We start from the raw sequence: 19676 nt of genomic DNA on the forward strand, positions 1-19676 counted from the left end.
TATTCACTATTCCCTATTGGAAAATCAGGAATTTAGATTTCACACACAAGTGGTTCAAGTAAAGCACTAAACAGAACTCAGTAGTCAGAGTCCATTGTGTAAACATAGTGCATTATAATATTTTATGTCCCGGAGAACTGAGTATCTGGCAGGTTGATGTGGTTGACGGACGTCCTGGAACAACAATAACAAAAAGGTGCTTTAGACACACAGCTTAGTGTGAGGTTTCTACATGATATGGGATCTTAAGACTAACAAGCGCATTAACAAATCTCTTCAGCATTGATCATTCACTTTAATATGGCTTTTTATACTGAACAGCCTCTAATATATGAGTAGTTAGGAAATCAATACCAAAGTCAGTGCTTTTGATCAGTACTTCAAATTCTTTTGAGGAATGGACAGTCACCGCAGTAGTGGGTGCATTTGTGAGTGATAAACAGCATCTATATTGTTTTATTGTTTTTCTCAGAACAATGAATTCAACATGTGAAATCCACCAAATCCACTGAAACAGGTGCCAGAACCCCGCCATGTCGCTAGGGTGCACTGGATATGCTCCACCATAGCTAGGTAAGAAACTATGCCCTATTCACTATACAGTACACTATTTTGGGAGCAATGTCTTGTATCCAAAAAAAGCACACCAAATCCAATGCACTCATCATCCCCCAATGCACTGCAATAAGAAGTGTACAAACAATGTATGCCAGCCAAAGCTGAATACCCATAATGCACTGTGCTATATATCATCGCTGTGCAATGAAAAACAAGTATCTCCAAAATATTAACGTTACAGGAGAAAGCAAAAACACTCTTACCTTTCAATGTAAGTCAATGTAAAGAGATTTTGTTCCAAGTGATTTTGAAGCATTTCTATTGGTCTATTCATCATGAAATTTTTAGACAATGTAAAGAACAGCCGGTCTGTTGAAATAATGTAGAAAACTAAAAATCAACAAAAAAGGAGATACATGGTTTTATTGGACAGCGACGATATGATGGAATGTGATTATCGCTGAGTACTAAGCAACCTGTGTAACATCAGCACATGAAATTAAATGATTTATGTGCATTATGAATTCTGTTTACTACAATAGTGTCCTATCACATCTGATTTTCCAATGTAGGAAAACCTTTTGAACACACTTTGAAACAACACTACAAGAAAGTAGACTCCAAAAATCCTCCATAGTGAATACGGCATGTTTTGGACATAGGCTATGTGTAAGGAGCACTCTGAGGACTCATAAAGACAGTATTGTTGTATATTTCAGAAAGATGCTATGCCTGTTAGTGAAAACAGTGGAAGCAGGTGGCTCTCACATATTCACCACACAGCTCAGCAGCTGACCCTCACCTGTCTCTGCTGAATGCTGCCTTTCCATCTTCTCCAGCCAGCCAAGCAAAGAATCTATCTTGGCCTTGATCTGCGACAGCTCTCGCTTGATGGTCAGCAGCTGGTCCGATTTTACTAGAGAAGAAAAAGTGTCTGATCATCTGCACCACTTTCAGAGTCACTGTGCAATTGCTGGAGATGCTCTGATATATTATTTCTGGGCCATTAATGAAGTCTTATATGCTAATGCTCACTGCCTTCTATTCTTTTAGACCAGAGCTCATCAGTTCCAGTCCTGGAGGTCCCTAGTCCAGCAGAGGTTGGTGATTTCCTGCTCAAACACACTTGATTTAGTTTATCAGTAAAGTATCTGGTTTAGTAGTTGTGTTTAAACAGCAAATTACTTAAACTGTGCTGGACACCAGCCTGCCAGGGTTTTAAAATGACTAATCAATAGTTTTGAATGTCTTTAGCATTTTGCTTAACATTTGCTGCAAACTGCAATTCTGTTGTCCTTTGCAGAAACCATGACAAACCTTGACACAACTGACATTTTGAATCTGCATTATGTATTGGCCAGTGCCAGTGTACAAAAACGGGGTTATCGGCTGTTGCTTGCTATTCCAGTAGAAAATACCAGTAATTACATTATCTGATTTGTCTGTAAATAATATGTGCACCACTAGCAATCACATAGTATCTGTACAAAATGTCTTTACTAAGATGATATCTGATGGTAAATAAAAACACTGAACAAACCTTTAGTGCCAGAGCAGGAGGAGCTAGAGGTCAGTGCTCTCGTGGGGGAAAAGCAGGAAGAGCCCCTAGAAGGTTGAGAAGGCTTTGCCCTGCGTGTCGAGGGCATGAGTAGACGGGAGCGCTTCACAGGCACCACGGCTCGAGGGGGTACCGTCACTCGACCGTGGAAGTCCAGCAGTCTAGAGACAGAAAGAGACGCTTCTTCCATCAGACTCTGCTCTAGACTCTGCTGTGGGAGGCTGTCAGAGTAGCATCATGCACACACTTGCCTCAAACCACATTCAATTCTTCTGAACAGACTTGTTTATGTGTTTCTAACTCTGTATTACAGTATTACATACAAAATCTGATCATTGATAAACACAGTAGTCACAAGACTTTTGAAGCACCTTTACCCTTTTTATTGGATACAGAATGTCATACGCAGTTTTAGTCTATTTGAGATTACTTAAAGGGGCATTCCTGCCTAAAACTAGCCTTTTACATGTTGTCATGAATATTATGTAATATTCTTTGTATCCCCCACCCCTAAGTAGACAAATATGCTGATGAGGCTAATGAATATAGATATGATATTTGGCTTCCTAGCAGTAACATTGTCCATCTGGCTTCTTTTTTCATGAGCTAGCTGGAAAATAATCATTTAAAACATCGCACCCTCATGTATCTACACTAAAATGCTTGTACGTTTTTATTTCACCTTCAAAATACATAATTAGAAAGGAGCGTAGTCTTATAACCAGCAAATCTCTCCATAGCAACTACTGCAGCACCACTGTGGGTTGCCAGAAGCCATGGTTACAACAGATGAAGTGATGGTTAATTTTTTCAGTTTTCCCATTGGCCCGGAGAGCCCTGTTAAGTGCCCACGTCGACATGATTTTAGGCATGTAGTTTGCACAGTGCAAACTGTTAAGAGCTCAAGCTCCCATCACTTGTTTGCTACATGAATAACACAGCTCCAGTGTACAACTAAACAAACTAAAGCAAATTTTACACATCAAACATGTCATAGAAGATCTTTTTTTTAAAAGCAACTACAGACTTGAAAGTTATTAGTAAGTTTATTGAGTTTGCTACAGAGAGTGCAATTAACTGAATTTCATAAACAAGCTTTGTAATAAGACACCAAGACCCTTAAATGCCACTGTGGCTTCCTTCTGCTAATGAGGCACCAGAATGCGTCAGTGATAAAGTCAGCGCATTGCTAAGATGAGCAGGTTGCACGACGTCGTGTGGCCTAATCATCTCGCTGTCCTTTTTCCCCTGAAGACAGAACTTCAGAAAGTGACGCGCATAATTATCTTCCCTTCTCTTCCATAATTATTGCATAACGGCACCCGGCGGGGTTGCGTTTGTCGCCACAGACAGATTTATTTTCCGGCGAGATGCATAAAAACTCGGCTCCTGCTCAAAGAAGAGACAAAAACAAACACATGAAAATGTCAGAGACGGGACGGACGCCCCATACCGACCCCCAGAGCCATCTGACATTCAGCCAACACCTCCCCAGAGGCCTGTATAACTGGCATTAGCACAATGTACAACCAAATAAAAGGGACATTCATTGTGGTTATCACAGCCCATTCCTATTCATTTAGATGGGTTTTAATAGGCGTACCCTTTCATTCCTTTTTCATAATGCTGAAAAGGACAGGAGGAAAGGATGAAGTCACGCTGAAGCATCAAACAGGTGACATTTTAAAAATCATGTCACTCAGTGATAATATAAAAATGACTGGTGAAAAGAACTGGTGTCACAGAACATCATCATTAAATTGATCATATAATATCTACCCAATCACTGAAACTTTGAATTGACTGATTCACTTACAAAGATCATTTCCACATGAATAAAAGACAACCAAACAAAAATAAACTTTAATGTAATACAGTGGCAAGAGAAAGTATGTGAACCTTTTGGAGTGACCTACTTATGATTTAGATGAAGAACAGATCACATTTTATGACCAATTATTGCAGAAAATGTGATCTGTTTTTCATCTAAGTGATAAGGACAGACAGACACACTGTGATAAACCTAATGACACACAAGCATTTATGATCTTTCATGGCTTTAATGTGCATACCTATTGAACATTAAGCATTCAGTGCTGGTGAAAAAACTAAATAAACCCTTTCATGTAATAACTGAACCTCCTTTGGGAGCAATAACCTCAGGCAAACAGCTTCTGGTAGCTGTGGATCAGACCTGCACATTCAAAAGTAAAACCGGTCCATTCTTTCTTACAGAACTGCTTTAGCTCACCTCTATTCTTTAGATGTCTGGTGTGATTGGCTCTCTTGAGGTCATTCCGCAGCATCTCTATGGGGCTAGGATACAGTACTAAATCATTTCAATTTATAGACAATCTGTCTCACTGTAGGCTGATGAGCTCTTTCCAGGTATATGACAATCAACAGACCTTGATTGTGGGTCTCCTGAGAGCTCTTTTTTGTGAGGCATGGTTCACATCAGCAGATCATTCTTGTGAATAGCAAACAAAATGTTTGAGTGGTTCTTATAATTCAGTGTGGCTCTGACTCACACCACCAATTTTATTTCATTGACAAGACTCCAGATCTTGACTTCAGTTAACTTTTGTTGTAGTCATTAGCCTAGGGGTTCACATTCGCCTAGCGTTTCCTTTTCCGTCCTACACTGTGAATATTTGAATGATGTTTTCAACATGGAACTACATGTAAACATATTTTGTGTCATTAGTTTAAACATTTAGTTTGTGTTTGTTCTTTACTGTAATGTAGATGAAGATCAGACTATATTTTAAGACAGCTTTAAACATAAATGCAGGTCATTCCAAAGACTTCACATACTTGAGACTGTATGTTTCATTTACATAGAAATGATGTACGAAATTGAATAAAGGAAGTTTAATGCATTACTTCTTTTCAAGAAAACTTCACCAGCTTATATCTGTCTTCATTTAAGTCCTAAAGACATACTTGCTTTCACTTTATGATCAGTAACCTCCTTAAATATAATGCCTATTCATACAACACTTAGTTCTGGCCACGCAAGCTGATTGTTTAAGAAGTGTTGAATCGGACACTTTTAAGATTACATTTGACTAACGCCCTATTCGGTCAGACTCTGAAGATGAGACTACACTAAGACTACACTACATTAGACTACTCTAAGCTTTTCAGTCAGCAGCTGTGACCATCTAAACAACCTGGAATTAGCCAGAAATGAACCGAATGCCACTCGTCAAACAAAATGGGCTGTAAGATGCTGTAAAGGCTGGCTGGAACAAAAAATATTAATATTGATCTGGCAAAAAATGACAACACTGAGCTGAACTTGATATTGTGGCAGGTTTATGGCTCAGTCTGTACTTCAAAAGTCAAGGCTTACAGTATACAGTGCAGCAAGTGAGAGGAGTTAATTACTCTGACATAGCAACAAGCTGCTTGTTAAGGAACTATAATTTGGCGGAAGGAATTGCTAACATCAAAAACATATTAAATGACATGTTCACAGCCCAGTTTATTGAGGTCTTACTTTATTTAACTGTTGTATAAAAGCAATAGAACACTCAAGGTTGTGTGTTATCGTGAATATCATCACAGCTGTGATGATCTACGGCACCTGCCTTTAGCTTGTGCCTGCGACCAAATCACAGGCGCAGTAACAGGCTCCCTCTCGTGTTCTATTGCTCAAATATATGTATGATTGTCACGTCTTTTGTTATTAACTGCGTACCTCCTGTTTAATGTGTCCACGTTTTTTGATTATAAAGCATACTTGAGCATGAGAAAAGCACTATATACATAAAAGAGATGATGGTGATGTATAGCACATAAGCTTTGATTTAAGACACATGTAGACTCACCTGCCATAGAAATCATCCCTGTAGAAGTCATAGTCAAACCCATAGCCGCTGTGACAAAAAAAAGGCAAAGGTGAAAAAAGGCCTGCACTGGCTAGCATCACCCTGAGCGATGAGGGAGAGGGAGGGCCATCCTACCCACCTAGAGAGAGCGAGGCCAATTGGGCTCTCTTGGACTCCCAGCCACGGACGGCTGTAGCATCACCAGGGATTGAACTTGTGGTGCACTGATGATAAGGCCAATGTTTAGATTTTGACATAATTTTACATCATTTTCCCGCCTCTTTTTATCCTTTTTTATGATCAATATTATGAATTTGAGCTTTAATACCTTTAGAAATGAACAATGCATACTTCATTCATTTGTGGGGTTACATAAGTTGTGAAAATATTGTTGCATCAAATGATTTTATACTGTATAAGCATAAGTATGCTTTCAAATATACCACAAAATGATTCTACAAAAGTTCTTCAGTAAAGAAATGGGTATACATAGAACCGTGACCATATAAATGCATAAACAGCTCTTCGCATGGCTAAATGGTTATTCTCTATGTTTTCTTTTTGGCTATTTCTATGAAGTGTCTCGGAATGTTGCTTTATAATCAAAACAAATTTTTCCATAAACTAACAATTCTCTTTATTAGAAAGGCCTTGTACTTCTACATAACTGACTACTTTATGATGTATACCTACCTTATAGGGCCACTATATAGGTGCAGAAGTAGATCATCTGTTTATACACAATTCGTTGCTACCCTCTACACACAGGTTCCCAACCACTAGTACTAGGCTGTGGATTTTTTTAAAGGCTTAAATCTTAAATTAAAGCTTAAATTAAAATGTTTATTCATTTATTTTGTTTCATTTTAAAGACTGTGAATGGCTATGAAGCGGTTAATTGGAACCAAAACTAGAGATGCAACAATAACATTTGTATTGTTGTATCATAACTAGCATATTAGCTTGTGGCTAGCGCATTAGATCAGGATATCTCTATAAAGTATAGATTTTGTTTCAAATATTCTACTTTTATAATGTTGAATGCACTAATAAACTGAAACTAGAAACATTAACATATTAATGTAAGGCATATTTTCAGCTACTCCATATTTCTGCCGTATGAAAAAATGTATTAATTCCAGACAGCACCGGTGTCCAATCAAATTCTTACATTTTAATTACTATACCCCTAAACAAACCTTTTCTCTCTCTTGCTTGAGGTTTTGCACACATCAGGGTATATGATAGGTTGACACACCCAAAAATATCCAGGAAAGAACATCTACGTGGTCAGAAACTGACCACTAATTAAGAGGTTTCCAATCCCAGCCCCGGGGACCTAACACTATGTACATTTTAGTGCTTAGTCTCATCAAGCTCACCTGATTCTATTCATTAACTAATTACCAAACACCTCTTTGGTAGAGCAGGGAAACCCCAAAAATGTGCAGAGCATAGGGGCGCCAGGATGGGGAACCCCTGAGCTAGAGAATGCTTAACATAAATTGTGCATCAACAGATAACCTACAATCTCTAAGGCTATGTTCACATAACAAGGCTTAAATCTGACTTTCTGCCTTTATATAACACAGATCTGATATTTTTTCAGAGCTTTGTGGATGTATAAATGATTTCTTTCAAATCAGATCTGAGCCACTTTGGCTACGTTCACATTACAAGCCTCACTGCTCAATTAAAATGTTTTCCTCTGATCTGAGCTCTCAACCGTTCACTAACTGAAGTTAATGCCAGTGAATGGCACAAAACGAATGCGTCCGACCTTCTTTCACCTTCCTCTGGCTGTAATAACAAACAGCTGAGAGCTGTTCAGAGTAAATTATCTTTGCGACAAAGACTTTCTCTGCTGGTTTGTTGTTCATGACGCATGTGGCTCATTCACGTGACATTATTGATTATCTTGTGTGCATTTCTTTTCAGGATGCAAGTTCCTTAACTGTAATGAGAGATTTCAGTCACCCAGAAAGATTATTGGGACTGAGCAATGGGGCTTGTAATGTGAACATAGCCTGTAACTGTACAACAGCAAGGTGAAGCTACAAGATAATAATATTGTGAATGATAAGTGACCATTCGATAGAATGGAAAAGGTAAGCATGGGTCCTAAAACAGTACTATAAATTTCAATTGAATGATATTATATGTGTGTATATGAGTACTAAGTGGGCTGTTTTTAGCAGGGCACTCGTAACCAAATGGACCTGAATAATGGCTCTCACCTGTACAAAGCTGAGAAAGGCCTCTTTAGGCCTACCTTCGGCCTGTACAGTCTGGGCTCTCCCGCCATGTTGATATCTGTGGGAAGAGTATAATTTGAGTGCTTCAGACTCTCTTAGAGGTAAAGGTAAAATCCTTGGGAACAACAATTCAAACTCACACAATTTCTCCTTACTCCAATTGTAGCCATCAGCCATGACATGCCCGATTTCTGAAAATCATCACACACTTGCCTCAGACGGCTTTGAGCTGTCATTTAATCTCATATAGACTTACTTATGAGGTTTGTAGAAGTGGGGAAACCCCAAGGCCTTCTATGATTTTTAATGATTTCTATCAAATAAAGTCTGTCTTTTAGGACATTATTTATATTTCATTATTCAGCTCTGCAAGTACTAATAATAATATACTTAGTATTTAGTATTACTATAATAGTATAAGCTTGTAATTTATGGATTTATATATTATACTAACTTCCAACATAATTAGGAACGGACAGTGGAATCAGCCAATCAATTGATTTACAATGTGACCAATTTTGTGAAAGAAATAGTCTATCTAGGCCTTCTGTAAGTCCTAGATATGTCATTAACTGTAAGTATGGGTGAGGACTAGACCAATGTAGTTATTTCAGATGTTAGTAACTGTAAAACTGTTACAAGGTAAAATACATGTTAATCAGATATGAAAACTCATCAGCAGTGAAAAAACCTAACATTCAAAAACCAATTTCCAATTTCCTCTAGAGGGATGCAGCAGCTTTTTTCCTAAGAGAAAATGGTTTTAACATGAAAACACATGCACTTTGAGACTAAAATACACGGGTAATTGCTGTGGAATTATGTAGTTCACTGAGTTTAAACGCCACACAAATACAAATCGCATCCAAAAATTGTACTGTTTTCTAAGCATTTCGACTTTTTGGCAAAATGTTCTTGCTTACCACACCAAAGATCAATGTGTACAAAATGTGGCCAATATTTTCTTTTGAGACTCCAGATGTATTATAGATAGAGGCCATTTTGACTCTTTAGCTGTATCCTATATATGATATAGGATATAGAACTATATAGAAATCATAGTGCACTTGAACAATCCTACTACAATGCACCACAATAAATAGTGTACAAGCGATGTACCCTAGGAACAGGTGATGAGCATAATGCACTGTATCGTTTGGTGTGAAGATTCACCCAACTTCTCTAAGTGAGATTACTGAACCCAGCATCTCCACAGATCTCTATTCAGACCTCTTTCCTGACCTGTTATATATGCTCTCTGTCCACATAAATAGCTTTCTAATTTTCTCAGGTGCACGTTATTACATATTCTACAGAGATCTTGAATATGGCATTTTTCTGCAAATTTAAGTGCATCACTTCTGTTTAATTGCAGGGTTTAACATACTGAAAAAATACAACATAAAATATATAATATGCCATAACATATTTGCACAGACGATACAGGTTTACAGATTTTGTTCTCTATTATGCAAAATTTTACAAATAAACTGACATCCAGGTGTGTTTGTGTAAATATATATATATATATATACACAAGTTACATTTTGAGCATTACTGCAAGTAGCACTAGTCAGTCCTGACCAGAGGTAGGCAATATGACAATGATAAGTCATTATTGTGCTAAATGTGATAAAAAGTGTGTTTACATAGTGATAAGCAGTTGTGTTTGTGTACTAATGTCAAATATGTTTTTGGCCTTATGACCTGAAATGAAGGCCTAGCTCTAATAGTCACGGTTCGCCACCCGTTTGTATTACTGTATGACATGCTGTTATCTATAAACATAGAGAACAATGAAATAACGAAAGCAAACTTCAGACAGCGAACATTTAGCAGCTGATCGACTACATTTGGGGTCGGGGAAAATGAAAGGTGCCTTTAAAGATTGACAGCCATGAGCAGGAGTAAATCCAGCGTGCTAACGACAGGCTGCGCAGCAGCAGAAAGTGGTTTGGGGTGATTCCACAGACACATGCATCAGTCTGCTGTCTGACTGACTGATAGCTCAGCTTTCTCTCATCACAGACAAACGATATCAGAGCTACTGCTTCTGCCTCTGAGCACACACACACACACACTCCCATCCACACAATCACTCCTGAGTGCTTCTCAAGGTCACTCAGAGCACCCTGCCAACTCAATCACAGCTCAGAGTTTTTGCTGCCTTTCCTTTCCAGGAGATTTCAGTGTTCATTCTTTTAATGCAGGGAAATATACCTGAAGCTGCAGAAAAAAAACATCTTGATATTTACTACTAGACTGGGTCAATTGTCTTTACATCTTTACCTGGGAACAGCTTTAATAATGTATTAGAGTTTTTAAAAAGAAGAAAAAGAGTATGCAATACTGTGAAGCTGGGGTTCTATTCAAATTTTCTACTGCTATTCATCAGTGGAATATGAGACGGCTGAGGATGTTGGTCTTTGTAAACATTTATGCCTGTATGATTCAAATCTTCTATCTCTAAAACAAATGTGAAGAATTTTAATTAGCTGTTATATTCAGGTTCGCACCTCCTGAAGCAGAGGTAAGGCGCCATGACATTCAGGACTGTGGAGCAGCGAGACAAATGATGTGCACCTTATTTCAGCAAAAGTGAATATAACACCCTCAAGACGACTGACAGAGTATAGGTGAGAATTAACATCATGACAAAAATTCTTTTGTAAGGCAAAGTGTTAGGACGCTCTGTCAGAGTTTCTTTTTGTGCGGTAAAAGGATCAGAAAGTACTTTCATAGGGTTTCGTTTCATAGTGAAAATCACATTTTCTGACATGTAGCTGCAGACTTGCAGATTAAACCCCAGGCTGGACAAAGTCTCAGCAGAGACATTATAAAAAGGGATAGTGAAGGGTGACTTCCAATTTCAATCCTGTGAAATGGAATGTTTCTAAGATTAAAAAGTGGGAAAAAATAATTGCAGCAAATAATTGGACTATTTCCTATTGTCTCCCTCCATTCCTCATACACACTGAACAGTCACATCATTACTAAATGTGGTAAGATTCAAAAGGGAAAATCATTATAGAAACACACACACATTATATATATATATATATATATATACACATACACATACATACACATATATATATATATACACATACACACACATACATATATATATATATATATATATACATATATATACACATATACACATACATACATGTATATACATATACACTTCTCAAAAAAATTAAAGGAACACTCAAATAACACATCCTAGATCTGAATGAATGAAATATTCTCATTGAATACTTTGTTCTGTACAAAGTTGAATGTGCTGACAACAAAATCACACAAAAATCATCAATGGAAATCAAATTTATTAACCAACGGAGGCCTGGATTTGGAGTCACACACAAAATTAAAGTGGAAAAACACACGAAAGGCTGATCCAACTTTGATGTAATGTCCTTAAAACAAGTCAAAATGAGGCTCTGTCACGTCTGTCTCATGTGCTCAGTGTGAACCTGCTTTCATCTGTGAAGATCACAGGGCGCCAGTGGCGAATTTGCCAATCCTGGTGTTCTCTGGCAAATGCCAAGCGTCCTGCATGGTGTTGGGCTGTGAGCACAACCCCCATCTGTGGACGTCGGGCCCTCATACCATCCTCATGGAGTCGGTTTCTAACCGTTTGTGCAGACACATGCACATTTGTGGCCTGCTGGAGGTCATTTTGCAGGGCTCTGGTAGTGCTCCTCCTGTTCCTCCTTGCACAAAGGCAGAGGTAGCGGTCCTGCTGCTGTTGCCCTCCTATGGCCTCCTCCACGTCTCCTGGTGTACTGGCCTGTCTCCTGGTAGCGCCTCCAGCCTCTGGACACTACGCTGACAGAGACAGCAAACCTTCTTGCCAAAGCTTGCATTGATGTGCCGTCCTGGATGAGCTGCACTACCTGAGCCACCTGTGTGGGTTGTAGAGTCCGTCTCATGCTACCACGAGTGTGAAAGCACCACCAACATTCAAAAGTGACCAAAACATCAGCCAGAAAGCAGAAAGGTACTGAGAAGTGGTCTGTGGTCCCCACCTGCAGAACCACTCCTTTATTGAGTGTGTCTTGCTAATCGCCAATAATTTCCACCTGTTGTCTGTTCCATTTGCACAACAGCTGTGAAATTGATTGTCAATCAGTGTTGCTTCCTAAGTGGACAGTTTGATTTCACAGAAGTTTGATTTGCTTGCAGTTATATTGTGTTGTTTAAGTGTTCCCTTTATTTTTTGAGCAGTGTGTATATATATATATAAACTAATTATCAATGTTCAATAAAAACTATTATAAGTTCTTTTTATCTCTTAAATGACATCAGTCCCTCTTCATCATGTCACTTTATGATAGTAAGTACAATGTTTTTGTCACTAAATAGATGGTGTGCTGGGGTGAAGCAAGCTAGAAAATGTGTGTTTAGGCTGGGAAAAATCTAGGGTTAGGATTCAGAAACACTTAACTGGACTACTGTTTTCTATACTTCATCTCTCTCCTCACTGACAGCATAATCCTTCTCTCTCTCTTTCTCTCTAACTCTATTCAGTATCGTCTTGCCTGTCAGCTGTCAGCTTGTGATCTCACTGCTATCCTCTCAGACTTCAGGTGATGGAGGTTAGGCAGAGTGGACGTTCAGGTGTACTGTCAGTGCTGAGGGACTCTTGAGACAAAACCGAACTATCTCTGACTGACTGTCTGCTGTGGGATGGGGCTTTATCAGCTTTAGCCTGACCAAAGTCGTCAGCTTTGAAGAGTCCTACTGAGAGTACTGAGTACTGATGTACACCCATAGGGTTCAGACTCTGCACAGCACAGTCTAACAGCATCTGATGAATTCAGTGCAACGTTAAACCAGAGCTGTCGAAGTTAACGCGATAATAATGCATTAACGCGATCTCAATTTAACGCGATTAAAAAAAATAGTGCCGTTAACGCAAATTCTATTTGTCCCTGCGAGTCATCCGTAGTTCGTGTTGAGACTTGTCCGTGCGCGGTGTCTCTCATTAAGAGTAGAGGAGTGAGTGTTTGTGTTTACATGCAAAGATTTTTGCCAATCAGATTTAAAACAATCGGATTAGAGATTCAGACTGAGGAGTTTATTCTCACTCTATTCAACGGTCTGATGAAAGTCTGCGTTTACATGCTCGCTACAAGTAGTCCGATGCAAAATGACGCGCATGCGTTGAGCAGCGCTGAACGTTACCATGACAGCGTGAGGTCCAGCCGTGTTTCCAACCTTTCGCTATGACGCGCCGCGCATGCGCAGAACGTACTTACACGTTCCGATTGGAGTGTAATCGGATTGAGGCGTTTACACGGATATTATTCTTCTATTTAACGGATTATTTAGAGGTTTACCCACCTCGTTCAATCGGATAGAAATTGTATTCCGAATGGCCTCAGTCGGACTCGACTTTTCCGATTGAGGTGTTTACATGGACGTATTCTATTCCGATTGAGCTGTTATTCGGATTATTAACGGATCATTAGGCTGCATGCTGTTTACAGTGCTGTAGCACTGTGGTATGACGCTACATGTCTTTAATGAAGTCCAACTTGGTGTAATTTATTTTTGTTTGCGCACTGTGAAGAGTCCTATAGGCTGTGACTGAATACAACTTAAGTTTTTATTTTCTTTTGTTACACATATCTGAACTGAGACACCGTAGTATGCGACTATGTGTCTTATATTTGAGACTACAGCTTCCTGATCTATTACAAATCCAATTTTGTGTTTTGTAGGTTCAGTATTACTGCCTAGTATGTGAGTGAATAAAACTCCTGTACAGTTTTCTCTTGTCCCAGCAGGTTTTAACATAAGTACATTTAGTATAAAATGTGTTTACCATTTTAATTGTAACATTTCACTTAAAAATTCTTATTTTCTATAACATTTACACAGATTTTTAAAAAATGTGATTAATCCCGATGAACTATATGAAATTCTGAGATTAATCGTGATAAAATTTTTTAATAGTTTGACAGCCCTAATAAATATATATATATAAATAATATATGTATGTATGTATGTATGTATGTGTGTCCAAAAAAATCTAAACACCCCATCTAACCAGTGAATTCAGTTACTTTAAGGTGCACCAACTACTGATACAGCTTGTATAACTGCTCAAGCACAGCTTGTAGAATATCCAGTGCTTATAGATTGGGATGCTCCGGAGCAGCTGAGTCTAAGGTCATCGTGCCTAATACCAAGTGTGAGCTAGAAAGGTATAAAACCCAGCATCATCAGGTGACCGAGCAATTTTGTTCTCTGGATTGATAGAGTTCCACTCAGTGCCTTTAGGATGAAAAGGTATTGGTAATCCAAAACTAATCTTCCATCAACAGTAGCCAACTTTACTAATTCTTCAATTGCTGTGATAATTTGAATGCCAGCAATGTTTCAACATCTAGTGTAAAGCATTCCAAAAATGTAGTGGCTATTACTGCAGTAAAGGGGGCCCTTGATTAATACCCTTGATTTCAGAAGAAAGTAACTTGTTTTTTTTTATTGTTATTTTAGCCTCACCTTAATTTTGTTGTACAACCTTTTAATTTTACTATTTACTAGCTTAATATTCCTACTTACTACCTGGTAAGGTGACTTTAAGTGTTCTTTAAATCCTAGTCACATTTTCTAAAACAGGCCATTAAAATATCTTAGCTATACATTTCAGTGCTGTTTTTTGATGTAGGCTATCAAAATATCCTATCTGATGTGCTGATAGCACTTTGTGATACAGGCATTCAAAACACTCTCTACTATCACCACCAATAAATAGGGCAGAATGTGTTGGGCAGTGTGTCTGCAAAGACTGTAAAGACTCTAAATCAGTAACTAATTAGAATCAAATGGAACTGGTTAATGAATGGAGGCAGTCATTAACATGGCCACTGCATGAAAAAAAGTGACATGACCGGCACTCTTTAATGTTTTCTTAGTTTACTAAATAACTTATTAAAGATTTAACTTGTATTATAAGGCTTGTATTATAATTCATTATGGCTCTTCAAATTCAAAATGGGTCACACAAAGTCTGAATCCTTCAGAATTTTATACATTTCTGCAGAACTCTGACTTAAACGTGTTCAGGTCATAACGACACCTAAAGACAACCTAATAAAACAAATAACATACAGTTATATAGTATTTACTCATCAACTGAACAAGTAATTGTTGTAAACAAACTGTTTCCAGCAACAGTTGTCCTGCACATTGGTTTGGAGGGATTTTGCCCTATATCTTCGGACAGAAAATGATGTTGGTGGGCTTTCCTGTTTAAGGTCCACGCTTCAAGTCCTACCACAATTTGTACTGGATTAAGGTTGGGACTTTGACATATGCAGAGTTCTTCTGCTTCAACCAGTCCTTTGCAGGCTGACTGCTGTGTTTAAGTACTTCTGTAGAATTAGATTTTTAAATAAAGAAGGAATAAATGTTTTCTTTTTCACCATTAAATGGTTCCGTTAAGACCCCCTCAATCCCATCAAGAAGCCACCAAGCACTTTTTTTAACTCTTTTTATTAACAGCATGCATTCGACCATCTGCATATTCCTCATCGTATCAGGCACTGTAGCAGACAGAAGAGTTCATTTCCTTAATGAGGGCCTAATTATCATACAATATGCCGTGTTTTTTTTCCTTCCCTTTTGTGTCCTCATGATGTAACCACGAGACTGAAGCATGCAACTATTTGCAACAGTTCGTACCCTCAGGGAGGACCATCACAGTCACTTTCAGAGTGCCGTATCATCCTGCTGCACCTTACACACACTCCTAGAACCAGTGGCAACTTTGATCCTGCCTCAATTAAACACCCTTGAACCAGGGACGCTTTTCACGACAGCACAAAACCTAACAGTAAATCTGTAGCACATCTGAAGACTATTATGTAGAACGTACACGGACAAAAATGACCAGCCATATTAGATATTTAAAACATAGCATGATCAAGGTAAAGGATACAGTGAATACATGATACATGAATTATTCAGAAGATATATTTGAAAGCACTATAATGTGGTGAAACTAGCTCTGAAAGATCAGCATTAGTTTTGTAAATTTAGATTCATGTTTAATTCAGAAAGCACCAGTACATTCCACTCTGCCGATAACTGTCGCTTTATTGTTGGAATGCTTCAGAGATTATATCTACTTTTCCTGAATTGCATCCTGCTTTTTTGTTTTTATGTTCGTATCTTTTCAAATTTGTCACTCAGCAATGTAAGGTAATGTTTTTTTTTTCTTTTATTTACAGGAAAACAATACACATGCAAATCAACACAAAAACAGTGCAGCTATAAAGCTCACTGTACTGAAAAAAATGAGGATCTATATACCCCAACATATCTATTTGATGCTCTGCAATTTGTTTGTCATTGAATATTTGCTTAAAAATAAGTCTGCTATATACTATCTGTAAACAGTATTGGGTTAAATAGCCTACTTACATCTCTGACTGCGCCTTTTGCCCTTATAGGTCATTCTTCCGTACATATCCATCAGGCTATTTGCATCATATTCCTTGCACTGAAAGAGCTAAGTGTCTGTTTCCTCTCAGAACTCAGGTCTCAGGTACTAACTCTAAGTCTGATTGAACAGAGGTAAAGATGTAGACGTGCACCACTCCAGACTGTACCACTGGCACTGCATGTAGGGGTGCCGTCAGATCTATAATAGACTATTCGTAAATAATTCAAGTGAGGGAAATGGCAATCAGGCATTGGCTGAACCTAGAGCACCCTTTAAAGTGGTTGTGTACTTAGAGATTTGCTTCTTTTCATTGTCCCCTTTTTCAGGTTTGGAGATCTTCATCAACGAAGGTGCTCAGTTCAGCAACATGAATCAGACTTATGAATTATAAATGGGAGTAAAGTTAAAATTTAAGGAGATTTATGCTCGATTCCTCAGTGCTCCTGGGTAATCTTTTGCAAGAGTAGCCCAGTTTCCACACTTCATAAGCAATAAGACATCTGAAAATATTCAGTATGCGGGTCACACCACTGAAATGAAACGTTACGATGAACATACAGTGGAGATGAAGGTGTTTTTTGTTTATTTTTTCATTTGGTTTACAGGAATCAATGAGCCTTCTGAGGGAAGAGAACTTAAAAGGACAACTGCATACCTTTTTTTTCTGATGCTAATTCCGTAGAATAGTTTAACACAAATATGTAATTAGCACAAGGCACTGAATGACAAACATTTTGTGGCCAATACAAAGACTGAATCTAAGGGCTTAGACATTGTGGTAATCCATACTAACAGCTGGTATGATTTTACATTTATATTTTAGCCTAAAGTCATATGTCATTCTGTAGTTGCTGTCATTACTATATTTGGAGCTCTGGATTAAAGCTGTTTTTGCCTATGGGAAAAATGAATGTCATATTCAATTAGCAAGCTATCACTCCTGCACACTAAAATGAACTACTGTAGTTTAGCACTATTATATAACAACTCCAGTAACTCAAACTGTAAACTGCTATTGCCAAAGAAATTTCACTACCACATCTGACAAAGCTTGCTTGTTTGTGTGAAGTATTATGGTGAGGCTGCCAGTCCTATGATGTCAATTCAGTGTGCAAGAGTGTTAGCTTGCATGTAGCAGTATGTACATGACCTTATAATTCAGAAGACCCAATGAAATTCAGAGTAAAAATATATGTGCAGCAAAACACAACAGGTTCGAAACATTTTTATTGCTGTGATTTAGATACGGAATGGGGCTTGTCTACTGGCTATAGTTTTAGCTGGTGGGTCCAGTGCTGTACTGATTGATATGATTGGCAATTCTGAGTTGTGACACTTAAACTGAAATAAACAGCAAAACTCATTGTCTCAAATGATATTTTATTTCATGCTAAAGTTTGCATATATTTCTACCACAATGCTAGTTTGAGTGCACCAGCTCATCCTATGCTGCAGTAATGTTGTTAATCAGCCGATATTGTTAGCCAACCAATAAATCGGTTTAAAAAAATGTGCCAAAATATAATGTTTTTTACTGATGGTTTTGGCCTGGTCAGCGTCCAGATTTAAACCCTGGAGAGGATATTTGGTCTCACGTTGGTCTCACAAACTAGCTCAGCAATGTTTTTTCAGTTTGAAGCCAGTGGTGAGCGGCGAAAATACTGACTCTTCTTTCTGTAAAAGAGTGTCTGCAAATATACAGACAAAACTTCAACATTTAAAGAAATCAAAGAGAAAGGCTCGCCCACATTAAGTTGCTTTAGCTTTTTGTTTAACAATTAGTTGCTTTTATTATTAAAAACTAATGTTTTGCCACTTTGGGCTTGGCCCATTTTTTCACCCAGGAGTGTACATTTTTATTCCTGCATACTGCTTCCATAACAGCTTCTCTCAGTAACAGGGAATCAGAGAAAACTGCATCAGACAGAACAACAACATTTTGTGCTCTGCATGAAAAACAATTAAACCTTGAGTCCAGTGATCACATAAAACTGTGGTATGAACAAACCCCATTTACTGCGGTGCAACTGAAACCCCATCAATTCTACACATCTGGCGCCACCTAGTGTTAACCTGAGGACTAGCACTGTGATATGTAGGCAGCCAGTTCTCAGCATGAGCACTACAACAGCAAAAGACCCAGACAGTGTCTGCTGGCCATACAAGGAGGTCATTTTCATGTTTTGCATAGCAATTCCACTATCAACTGTGGTTTCTCTTAATTTCTTACTTCTGTCTTGCTCATAAGTGGTCTGTAAAATAGAGTTGGACAATATGATAAAACATATATCATTATCGTGATACATTATATCACATTATGTCACAAACAGCTTTACTAAGCTTATCATGGCCAGTAACTAAATATCACTTCCCAACTGTGTGCTTGATTAAGAAGAGAGCATCATTATTCCTGTTTAACTGGATTTGGTAAAGCACAGTGTATGAAATGTTGAACAGAAAATGGATTCATAGTTTTAGATAATATTTTTTTTAATGTGGCACTACTTAGTCTGTTCTAACTTGTCAGATGTCAGAAGAAATATATATTGTGACACAATGCTTATCATAAAAAAAACATGAAGTATTGTGATATTACATTTTGCCATATTGCCCACCTCTACTGCAAAACCACTGTGTGCCGATACCTTGTCAAAAATGCTAATACACACAAATTTCAAATGAAATGAATTTCATTTTTCAGATATACCTCATGCTTATATAACAAACTGAGCAGTCACTAAATGCAGCACCTGAATATGCTAAGCCTGTCTATTATAATAAGACTGCTCACAATCGTGCTGTTTGCTTAAAGTCAGTTACATTCATGAACACAAGGAGGTGCTGCAGCACTGCAAGTCAGAGACTTCAAACCTCACTGCCAGAGCAGAGCTTCCCAACGTCAATCCAGTTGTTGCTGCAATGCACAGTTTTATGTTTTCTTTGCTCTAAATCTCTTCCCTGCCCATAAATGTCACACTAAAACAATAGTTTGTGATTGGCTGTTT

General features: G+C 38.1%; 1 protein-coding gene across 2 annotated transcripts in view; it reads right to left on the bottom strand.

Annotated features, from left to right (window-relative positions):
• LOC108437237 (RALY RNA binding protein like) overlaps positions 1-19676 on the bottom strand; it is a 43823-nt gene that overhangs the window by 1489 nt on the left and 22658 nt on the right. The window contains exons 1-5 of one of the 2 annotated variants that reach the window (XM_037532721.1): positions 16650-16805; positions 8190-8265; positions 5953-6000; positions 2099-2277; positions 1361-1474 (exon numbers count right to left, since the gene is read on the bottom strand). In XM_037532721.1, the coding sequence (XP_037388618.1) occupies positions 1361-1474; positions 2099-2277; positions 5953-6000; positions 8190-8265; positions 16650-16701 (469 nt within the window). In that variant the 5' untranslated portion in view covers positions 16702-16805. Of the gene's footprint in view, positions 1-1360; positions 1475-2098; positions 2278-5952; positions 6001-8189; positions 8266-16649; positions 16806-19676 lie in introns of those variants that run through there. The other variant, XM_017714205.2, reaches the window with a different exon arrangement.

The sequence above is a fragment of the Pygocentrus nattereri genome, chromosome 2 (genome assembly GCF_015220715.1).
Source record: "Pygocentrus nattereri isolate fPygNat1 chromosome 2, fPygNat1.pri, whole genome shotgun sequence".
NCBI lineage: Eukaryota > Metazoa > Chordata > Actinopteri > Characiformes > Serrasalmidae > Pygocentrus > Pygocentrus nattereri.